The 10,889-nt window shown below is 44.8% G+C and overlaps 1 protein-coding gene across 1 annotated transcript; it reads right to left on the reverse strand.

Moving 5' to 3' along the window:
• Window positions 1–1,206: 1,206 nt before the first annotated feature.
• On the reverse strand, window positions 1,207–7,024 carry LOC132867382 (uncharacterized). Its single transcript, XM_060900293.1, has 3 exons — window positions 2,092–7,024; window positions 1,900–1,965; window positions 1,207–1,803 (listed from the first exon to the last, which is right to left on the reverse strand). Exon 1 carries the CDS (start codon window positions 7,010–7,012, stop codon window positions 2,864–2,866), a length of 4,149 nt encoding a protein of 1,382 aa, XP_060756276.1. The 5' UTR covers window positions 7,013–7,024; the 3' UTR covers window positions 1,207–1,803; window positions 1,900–1,965; window positions 2,092–2,863.
• Window positions 7,025–10,889: the final 3,865 nt, after the last annotated feature.

Consider the following 10,889-nt stretch of genomic DNA (forward strand, 5'->3'; position numbering starts at 1 on the left):
CATTCAAAAACTGTAAATCCTATCGTTTAGGTAGACACATTGTGTGAATCAGGATAAGTTTTCCTACTACTTTTGCGAAAATCATGTCTGTAGAGTGAAATTTGTGGATGAAAACACAGTTTAAGCGAGAAAGTTTGAGCTTTATTTTCAACCTCTCTCCACTCTAAGTTAACGAGTTTTACTGGTGTGTGACGCAATAGACACCCATTCAAAAGCCGGATTTTCTCCCAGAACCCACATGGCGTTTGAGCCGGGACTGATCCGAAAGTGTAGAACCTAACAGAAAAGTTGAATGCCAGATCCACAGAGGAGAAGTTTTCCTACGTTTTAGAGTTTGAATCACGTCTCTAGGTTAAAGCATGCCAGAGCAGCGGACGTTTGAAAAACGTTGAAAAAGAGTTTTTTTTTCAATTAATTCCATAGAAATGAATGGGGTTTTTTGGGGCGATTTTTTCGCGACTACGTCGCGAAAAAATCGTATTCTGTAGAGAAAAGTAATAGCATAGCGAGTCCGATCGAGCCGCATGTTTTGATATATGGTTTGTCTGTGTGCGACGTACGGTTATTGAGTTATTCGAAATCAAAATTTGCGTAGGAATAAGAAGAAGAAGAAATACGTAGAAGAACAATAGTTGCAGTGCTTTGCACTGCAACCTATGGGCTCCCCTAGGGGAGCCCATAGGTTGCTGTGCTGCAGCACTGCATCCTAACTAGACCGGACAATTCCCCGGGGGAAATTGTGAGAGGATGCAGTGCGCGAAGCAATTTGGTCACTCATGCAAGCTAGCTGTGAATGTGTGACTTGCTATGAGGCTACAAAATTGATGTTAAACATCAAGTTATTACTGAAAAACTATTGATTAAAAAAACAGACACTGAGAAATGGTCCTATAAACAACTTTACCAATATAAAAGCTTACCAGGACTATCAAATATGTGATGTGAACTTTCCCAGTCGCAGGTTCCTGGTCAGGCCAGCGTGGCGCAGCAGCAGGTGAGATTTTTATTTATTTTTAACAATAAGTTAACTGGTTAATATTTAAAGTTTGAATATTTGTCTGGTCAAATATACATGTGGGTTTTTTGTCTTTCACAGGAGGAGTACTGTACTGTGTGAATGTGTGACTTACTATGAGGCTACGATGCTAACAGCTAGCTAACATGCTAATACCTAGCAAGCAATAATAAAACAACCATAAACAGACATTTTGCAGCAGATATTTGGTTTATTTTTCCATAAAACACAAGCAAACAACCAAGGCATTGAAAAACACCCGATGAGTCAGCAAAAATCAACATAAGTCTAACGCTTTTAACAAACATTGTCGCAAAGCAGCTTTACAGAATTTGAACAACTTAAAACATGAGCTAATTTTGTCACTAATCTATCCCCAATGAGCAAGCCTGTGGCGACGGTGGCAAGGAAAAACTCCCTCAGACAACAACATGAGGAAGAAACCTCGAGAGGAACCAGACTCAAAAGGGAACCCATCCTCATTTGGGCAACAACAACATGAACAGTTTAACATGAAGACAGTTTCATTGATGGAAACTTTAGGACTGCACTCAAGTTAACAAGTCAACTGTAGTCCTCAGGCATAAAAGCATTACTGTAGCAACAAAAAGCAGATTAGGTACTACCGGTCAACTAATCACAGGCCCTAGGACCTGGTGTGTATCCTCCCTACTAAATACAATGAGAACTAATCTAAGAAGCAGACAAGACAACCGAACCAATCAGGAAACTAAAGATAAAAGGGGGGGGGGATCTTCTGGAGGTCTTCTTCCTGAGTCTTGTTCTTCCTGTAACATTAAAACAGTATTCATTAGTCAGGTGCACTTTTCAAAGTGTTGTTTGATATACAAATCAATGAAGATACAATGCTAAATATCCCTTACGTTCTTCTGCTGGGTTGCTGTCTTCACTGGAGAGTGAGCTGCTATAGTCTTCTGGAGGTCTTCATCCTACATATGTTCCCAGATTAAAAAACAACAAGACATAAGTTACAGGTTTCAATGCATTATGTTAAAACATTGCTCAAAAGTTATGAAATATTTCTTTGCTTTTTTGTGATCGGTTGCTGTCCCCACTGGCACGAGATCAGCTGTGGTCCTCTTCATTTCCTCCTCACTCTGCTGTGAGATACTCCTGCTTTTGAACATGGACAGTAGAGAGCCTGAAGAAGAGAAAGGGAGGGGGATTTAGTTACATTACTCAAACGCGAGTGAATAATTCAAAGGAAGAGAGATACTTACCTTGTGATGGACCTTGTTGACATTCAGCTTGATTTTACATAAAGCAACATTACAATACAAGATTACATAACATTACATTACATTACATTAGCTAAGCCAATTCCATAACATTTTAAATTGACCGCCGTTCTCAGCAGCTCAGTAAATGACAAGATAATGCGGAGCCCTTTATTACATAAATAAATACAATTACACTGCATTTACATAAGATTCAACCATTTCCAGCCAACACATGCCACTACAATGATTAGTCTTAACAATAACTTAAAACTACACAATTGAAAAGCTGGGCACTCATTGAACAAACTGAATGAGTGACCTGAAACACGTATATGAAAAACAATTAAATAAGAAAAACGCCCACGCAGACAAGTTATGACAAAATGAAACAATGTGAAGGGTTTTTTTTTTACAAAAAAAAAAATTATTTAAGGTCAATTAACACTTTACAGAGAGAGTACAATAACAGTGACGATAAACTACTCCTTGACCAGGCTCAAGGAGTGCCTAGAAACTACATATGCATTACACACACACACACACACACACACCTTACAGGATACAGAAACTCGAACTTTTCTATGGATCATGTGTTGGCTAGAGAGGCTTAGTCGGTCAAAATACAATAAACCGGACTGTGGTAACTGTAGTACGTTTGGAGAACACCTGATTGAAGACACTTATCAGGATGTGAGATATAAATGTGGTCAATCAGCGTGTTCTTCTCGGTGGTGGACTCTTTAATTAATTGAGTGTAACCTCTGGACTGAAATAAGTCTTTGATGCTTTTTTTTCCTTTCGAAAGAAGATCCTCATTAAAATCGCCACAAACAACAATGGGCTGGTGATTTAAAATGGCCAATGAGTCCAAGAGGTTTTTCAAATTTTGGAGAAAGATTCCTAATTGAAAATTTGGCGGTTTGTAAACCGTCGCCAATAGTACTTTGACCGGAGCCTTGATTTTAACAACAACAAACTCCAAATCCGTGACCTGTTGCATGTACCTGCGAGGCTCTGCTTGCACATAGTCTCTGCAGTACACTGCAACTCCACCTCCATCTTTTTTAGCCATGTCCACACAGCTGTTGTAAGACAGCTGTCTGCTACGTGGGAACATGGCATACCCCTCCAATTGAAAAATTTCAGCTACAGAAGACCCCGACAAATGTGTCTCTGTAAGGCAAAGCACATCCGCTCGTTGGAGCTCGTGATGCGCTCTCAGGTCCACCATGTGACATGGCAGACCCTGCGTGTTGTGGTGGACAATTGTCAAAACCTTTGGAGTTTGTTGCACGGATTGAAGAAAACTCAACAACGGTCTACAGCTCTGGAAAGACGCTCGAGGCATACTTTCCATAGCCATCTTGATCTCGGGGTCGGCGTAGATCTTCTTCTCGTCGAAGTCGCAGACGGTCAGACCTCCCAGCGAAGTTGTGCGGCTTAGAGCTACATAAGCCATGCCCGGTTCGAAGATGCGTTTCAGGCACACAACCGCCGACGCCATCGTCATGCCTTGTACTTTGTGGGCCGTACAGGCAAAAGCCAACTTCATGGGGAACTGGCGACGAACAACGCCTTTTTTGCTGCTCAGGTTCTCCTCAGACCTTTCAATATAGGCCAGATTGTCTGAGGGACCCAAGATCTTTTTGCGGAATCTCTGTCCTGCTGTGGGATTGTCCAGCTGGAGTCCAATCAACTTTACATATTTTGGCTCGCGCTCCGTCATCACAATGTGCGAGATGGTTCCGAATGTTCCGTTAACAATTCCGTCCTCCACGTCGAGATTCCTGGTCAACATAACACGTACTCCTTGAGCAGCCATTATGTTGTCAGGCAAGTCTCGCTGGTTACCTTTAACGGCGAACACCATCGTCATGCAGCCGGTCGTAGGCATTTTACGGTAATCCTGAGCTGCGATGTCAATGGCATCCTCGTGGAGGGAGGCTACAGTGGCGGAGTTGTGACGGTCAACTTCTTTGTTGGTGGCGTATATATGCAGCCTATCTACTGGACAATCCTTGATGTCGGCCACTGCCTGTGTGAGCAACCGTCTATCTTCGTCGCTCAAAGGATCGCGCTTTTGCTTCACTCTCAGGCGGTTCAAGAGCTCAGCAAAAGCCCGATCGTCCTTCTGTCGCATGATCTCTGTAAGGACGACCATTTTGAAGTGATCCTTCCAGAGATCAAACTCCGTCTCCTCGTACACACACAGCGGCTTGGCTCTACCGGGAGGCGGCAACTGATAAAAGTCACCTACAGCAAGGACAGAAATTCCTCCGAACGGCTTCTTGTTTCCTCGGATCTGTTGAAAACGCCAGTTGACGTAGGCAAACAGCTCTTTGGAAACCATGGAGATCTCGTCAATGATGAGAATCTCCGCGTTGGACAGCGCCGCTCTGACCTCATCAAGGGCGTTTCCAAGACCTTGATACGGTGGCTTCAAGGATCTTGGCAGTTTGAGGACGGAGTGCAACGTTACGCCAGCGATGTTGAAGGCTGCTGTGCCAGTGAAGGCGGTCAGCAGCACCGCAGGCTGGGACATGTCTGCATGGTCCCGGAATCTGGGGAGCTCACGCAGAATCCTCGTTGCCTCCTGGTGAACGCACTTGATTACGTGCGATTTACCACAGCCAGCTCCCCCGGTCAAAAAGTAATAAAACGGCTCGACGTCACGACCCCACACAAGTTCAAAGCACCACTGACGTATGCTGTAGAAGATAGAAGCCTGCGTTTCGTTCAGACTTTGATACATTTTTCTCACAAAGTCTGGACTCAACTGCGGCGCTTCTATCCTAGGCATGGAGCTCCTCCCGTCTTTCTTGACTTCGTATTCAGGAACTTCTTCTTGGTCTTCACGCTCATCGTCAGGTTCTCGCTCTGCAAGACACTCTAACCGGTCTGCCTCTACTTCAGGCGCATAACAGTCCAATTCATTAACTATAGGGCCGTGCACCCGATACTGTTCCAACGCTTCGTCAAGCTTCCGACCTTGACCTTCATAGCGTTGTTTGTTGCGGTCTACGATGGCTCGGACACGCACGCCATACTTTTGGCCACACTTATAAAACTGCTCGTAGGTCGGGTGTGCTTCATCTCTCAGGTCGTCATCGGATCTGTGTGGGAGATAAAGCTTGAGCAGTCTTCTATAGAACTTCTCAGGTGTTTTCTGCTCTGAGAAGCGAGGAAATCTAATAATTGCTGGTTTCCCAGTCCTCTTCTGAACAAAGCCCATGTCGTGTAAGAGGGGGATGCCGCTTCTACTTTCAGTTTGCTGCCCGTACAGCACCCTGTACTCCGACGCAAACTCGGCCATGCACATGTGCTCGAACTCCGGCTCGACAGGCCTGTAGGCGTATTTGTCAGGCAGGCCCGACATCCACACCTCCTCCGAACCCGGCTCCATTTGCTTGAGTCTGCCAATAGGGTGACTCATCTTCAGACCCTCCTCGTCGGTCTGAAGGAACACAACGGAGCGGGAGCACCTCTTCAGACGCAAGCTGCAGGTGCGAGCAACAGCCTCTTGAGCGCTGACCTCTCTATGTTTAACATAGGCCTGCATAATCTGCTTCATTTCGTCACGCTCATTTACGTTGGACTGTTTTACATCTTTGATGACGTTCTTAAGGAATTGAGTCATCTCATGCTCTGGCTTCGACACATAGGACATCATGTACATGATGCAGCTGTAGTCATCCACGACGTACTGAATGTCCATGTTGGCGTTCCAGGCACGAAGCAGGTCTGGGTTGTACTGATTAACCCAGCAGTCATTCGGATGCCGCTTCAGGACCACGACGTTGCTGTTCGCGGCGCGGTCGAAGAGCTTACGGTACTGCTTACGCGTCAAACCACATCGGTCGAGCAACTCCGTCAAGCTGCTAAATGAAGCGCCTGCATCCATGAGCAAGTCTCTAACTTGCTGAAGCTTGGCTTTGGCTTTCTTTCGCTTCTTAGCGATTGCCCGCTTCTCCCTCCGTTCTCTAGCAGCAGCCTCGTCTTGGTTTTCGTCTAAAACTCCAGAGGGGCGAACAACAGGGGGCCTAGTGATGAAAGTTTCATCCACGGGCAGTTTAGGGAAGCCAAACCTACAGGCAACGTTGCCTTTTTTGCAGGACTTGGAATGGTTCCTGCTGTGCACCTGAACCTCCGAGACAATTCCGTGGAGCTCCAGGTCTGTCTCGGGGTCAGGCATCTCACACGAGATGTAGCGATCTATAAACGCCGCTACTTCGTCGTCAGAGGCGTCGTCAAATTTGGGTGAGTTTTTTATCCAGATCAGCATGTGTATATGGGGACTTCCTCTAGCTTGGAACTCAACCCTATAAAAGTAATCCTCTACTTCACCAATGGGCTGTGCTGGTGAGAGGATAAGGTTGGTCATCAGAGCATCGACTCGCTTTTCAAACATGCGCATCACCGTTACGGGGTTGCTCCGCAGAATGTCGCATTTCGCTTTCCAGTCGAGCTCTGAAAAGTCCCCTAGTTCTCCCTGCTGAGCTTTTATGACCTCTATGACCTCAGGCCATCTCATCTCGGCAGCGGAGAACGTTGCAAAAAACGTGGGTTTGCCAATTTGCCGGACCATGGCGTGGACATCTTTGAGCGTTTTTGTCCAATAAGCCGGGGTGCCTCGAAGAGGTTGCATAAACCGAGTTGCGTCTTGGCTCATAATGAGCCGTTGCACCTCGTCTCGGTCCAGGAGCATGAGGTTGTTAATATGACGGCCATCTGCAGCTCTGGACCTGCCTTTGCGCATTTGAATCGACAAGCTGTTTGTCGCCAGGTGCGTTTCTGTGACAAACTGCGCAAAGAAAAGATACGTTTGGTCGCTAGCAAAACGTGTATCAGCAGCAAACAGCCTGCAATTAAAATACATGCTAGGCGAGAGCGAGAAGGTTCTGGGTTCATCCAGTGTGTTCTCTCCTGTCGGGAATTGCACAGGGAAAGCCATGGCTTCTAGTTTCGGTATGGCGAAGAACCCTACTGGTTTGTTGCCCTGGGCGGGGGCAACGCTAAATATTCCATCGCCATACGTAAGAATTTCCTGCGCGATGTCAGGCGGCTGCATACACGTGTCCAGAGTCAGGCCAGGTCTAAGCTCCTCATCCTCCTCCTCGTCAGCTTCCTTGGGCTGACGACGTCTATCGGGGTCCGGGTCGTTCTGACTACTAAAAACCTCCTCGAGGTCTATGCCAGCCTCAATGTCTCCCTGATGCTGCTCCGGCTGCGCAGCATCAGCAACATTGTGCTGCGAGTCGTCTTGATCGACCGACTCGTCAAAAGTGGCACTGTCGTTAATGGATACATCCTGATACTCAGAATGCATCTTTTTAAGCGTGGCCAGGGCAGCTAAAACATTTTTCATGTTAACGGTATAGAAGTGCTGGTAGCCCTTATAGCTAATGTGCCTCTTTAATTTAACTTGAAGTAGCTGCGCTTCCGATCTGGGTCTTGGGAGACTGTTGACAGTCGCTTCCATCTCCGATGGAACGCACACAACAGCTCCGCGGACTGCTTTTTGCTGTCCTTTGGGCAGAGCGATAACCTTGGCGAAAGGCAGTATTTTGGCAATAAGCTGCCTCTCGAGCATGTTGAGCGTAGCCAACTCTGGGGGGATCGGTGCCAACTCCAGTCGGTTCGCGGTGGCAATTGGTGGCATGCGTCCTCTCTTCAAGTGGCTGTCACACGTGTTACAGATCCACTCCTGCAGTCGCTCTTGTGCAATAGAGCAATGTTCAGAGCAGTCGTCGTCACAAAAATGGACGTACTTGCCTGTTAAGCAGGCTGCGGCCACTCTGGGTTTTTGGGTGTACTTTCCCCTATTGCACAATTTAACCTGATTAGGAAACATTGCTCTGTTGCACACCGTACAAACGCACGTTGGTCCACGACGAATTAGCTCACGAAATGCTGTGATGGCGGCTTCCATCACAGGATTAATCATGGCCTGCGAATGGCGGGGGGTGTGGGGCACTAGCTTCCTATATTTTCGTTTGATCCTTAATGCCCTCTGCATCTTGCTAAAGATGCAAAAAGTAGCATCTGTGGACAGTTTGGTTACTCTGCGCTGGCTACAGCGTTTGATACAGCGTAACCTAAACTCAGGATCACTGTGGTACTTAGCATAGAAACGCTCCTTTCTCTTTTGCCTAAAGCTCTGGTGCGATATATACTTCGTTGTCATATACAATTTCTGTCTACTCTGAAAAGCAGGATCCGCCTTATACTTGTCTTTAATGTACTGTTTCTGTCGACTCTGAAAAGCAGGATCCGCCTTATACTTGTCTTTAATGTACTGTTTCTGTCGACTCTGAAAAGCAGGATCCGCCTTATACTTGTCTTTAATGTACTGTTTTCGTCGACTCTGAAAAGCAGGATCCGCCTTATACTTGTCTTTAATGTACTGCTTCTGTCGACTCTGAAAAGCAGGATCCGCCTTATACTTGTCTTTAATGTACTGTTTTCGTCTACTCTGAAAAGCAGGATCCGCCTTATACTTGTCTTTAATGTACTGCTTCTGTCGACTCTGAAAAGCAGGATCCGCCTTATACTTGTCTTTAATGTACTGTTTTCGTCTACTCTGAAAAGCAGGATCCGCCTTATACTTGTCTTTAATGTAACTTATTTGTCTACTCTGAAAAACAGGATCCGTCTTATACTTGGCTTTAATGTACTGTTTTTGTCTACTCTGAAAAGCAGGATCTTCCTTATATCTCTGGATAATTAATACGCTCTTTTTTCTTTGAACTTTTAAATAATAACGTCTGAAAGACAATAACCGTCATTTCCTATGATTACTGTCTTGTGAATATTTTTTGTCTGCTTCCATTTTTTTAATTCCAAATTCTGGGCACTTGTCATACTTATTTTTTTCATATACCGAGCTTCCTTTTTTTTTGACAACATGGCACACTGGTGCATGTTGCTCTTTGCTGCTACTTTTTCTTCTGGCCTTTTGTCGCTGGGTTTTACCGAGTTTTAAGATATTTTCGTTTGTTGGAGGGAGAGCTGTCCTGGAGACTTTTTCTACCAACGATTGCTGAAGACATTCACTGGAACCGATGGCTTCAAATGACACAAGCACCAACTCATAGGTGGCAAAAGGTCCACGATCTGCAAAGAGTTTGAGCAGGTGCTCAGCCAGGTCACTGATTTCAGTGAAGGTCTTCATGATTGCAGTTCCGTTGTGGTCTGGTAGACCTGCTGAATTTCTGGCATGTGAATCAAACACGCCATACCTCCCTGATTTGTCACGGAAAACTGCAATAACCTCTGGAGATACAATGATGAACGCATGCCTAACATGACCTGACAGACACTGAAGCTCTTCAGCAAGGGAAAGGAGACCCTGGTTTCCGTTGCTGCTGGCTTTGACGAGTCCACATTTAATGTCGGACAGATGGACATTGTACATATTTGTGTCTGTCAGGACTTGTTTTGGCATTTCCTCAACGCTAAGATGGTCATCATTGTATCTTCTCTCCAGGATCAGCTGTTGTTTCACTGCTACGTACAGTGAATCTCCCTGTGCCAGCACTCTATCGAGGGCAGCCGTGTTAAAGTGACCACCCTCATTCTCAAAAGCGAGAAAAGTCAGGGACATGCAGGAACACTGATGATTTCTAGAGAATTCACTGTACCTCATGTCTGCCTGACTGTGGCTAGCCCTAGCAACAACAACAGACTGACACCCACTTACCGTCACACTTACCTTGACGCTCGCCTGTAAAGATGTTAAAAGGTTAATTATTACTAAGTTAGTCACAATTAGTTATTAGTCTTACTAGTAGTTACTACCCATTATTGCCAGCATTGTTATTAATACTGTTAACTTTATTATTACTAGTAGTAATAGCAGCAGTCGTAACTAATTACATTACAAACTGTTGTAGAACGTTTTCAGCAAGTTTGTCAGATCAATTAAATAAATCTATAAAAAAGCTGACACAATCTTACACGTTATGGCAAGTATACTTGGCTACACATTACATTATTCCTTATTTAAAATTTAAACATGTTGAGACCATCGTGGTTTCTCCTTTGTCCCATGGTCTTCTAGAATAAAGTTTAAAGGAGGATTTAAAGGACCTTTAAAGGAGGCTACTACCTTCACCACACCGACACTGCAGGATGTTGACTTTACAAGTACAGAGGTTTTCTGACCAGTATTATTAACTTAAGTTTACCAAGATCATATTTAGAAAACCTCTGTACCATTACTTGTGTTTATCTTTAAACAATTAATAAAACCATAAACTGTTTAGACTATACTACTCTGAATTATTTCTTCCTTAAAGGTCTTTTTATGCATTTGAGTTGAAATAAACCACACACACCCACAAGCACTTTATTAAACCCACGATAAACCCGAATGTAAATGTCCTGACCTCTTTAGCAAGGGAGCTGGAGAGTCCATCGTCGATTATCCAGGGCCAGGAAGTCGATGAGGGAAATGGTGTCCATGTCTGTGATAAGTCATAACTCCAATTAATATTTAGACATGAGGAAACAACGCACCAAGTTGATACAAGAAAAGTTTTCCAAGTGTATTTCAATTTCTCACTGAAATTTGTGTTGTGTGCAGAGAAAGATAATGCTATCAGATGTTAAATGAACCAGTTTAATGTAATTAC

The sequence above is a fragment of the Neoarius graeffei genome, chromosome 1, assembly GCF_027579695.1.
Source record: "Neoarius graeffei isolate fNeoGra1 chromosome 1, fNeoGra1.pri, whole genome shotgun sequence".
Taxonomy (NCBI): Eukaryota; Metazoa; Chordata; class Actinopteri; order Siluriformes; family Ariidae; genus Neoarius; species Neoarius graeffei.

Excerpts from the sequence above, each read along its gene's own strand:
- LOC132867382 (XM_060900293.1), bottom strand. The coding sequence starts at position 7,012 with ATGCGCAAAGGCAGGTCCAGAGCTGCAGATGGCCGTCATATTAACAAC.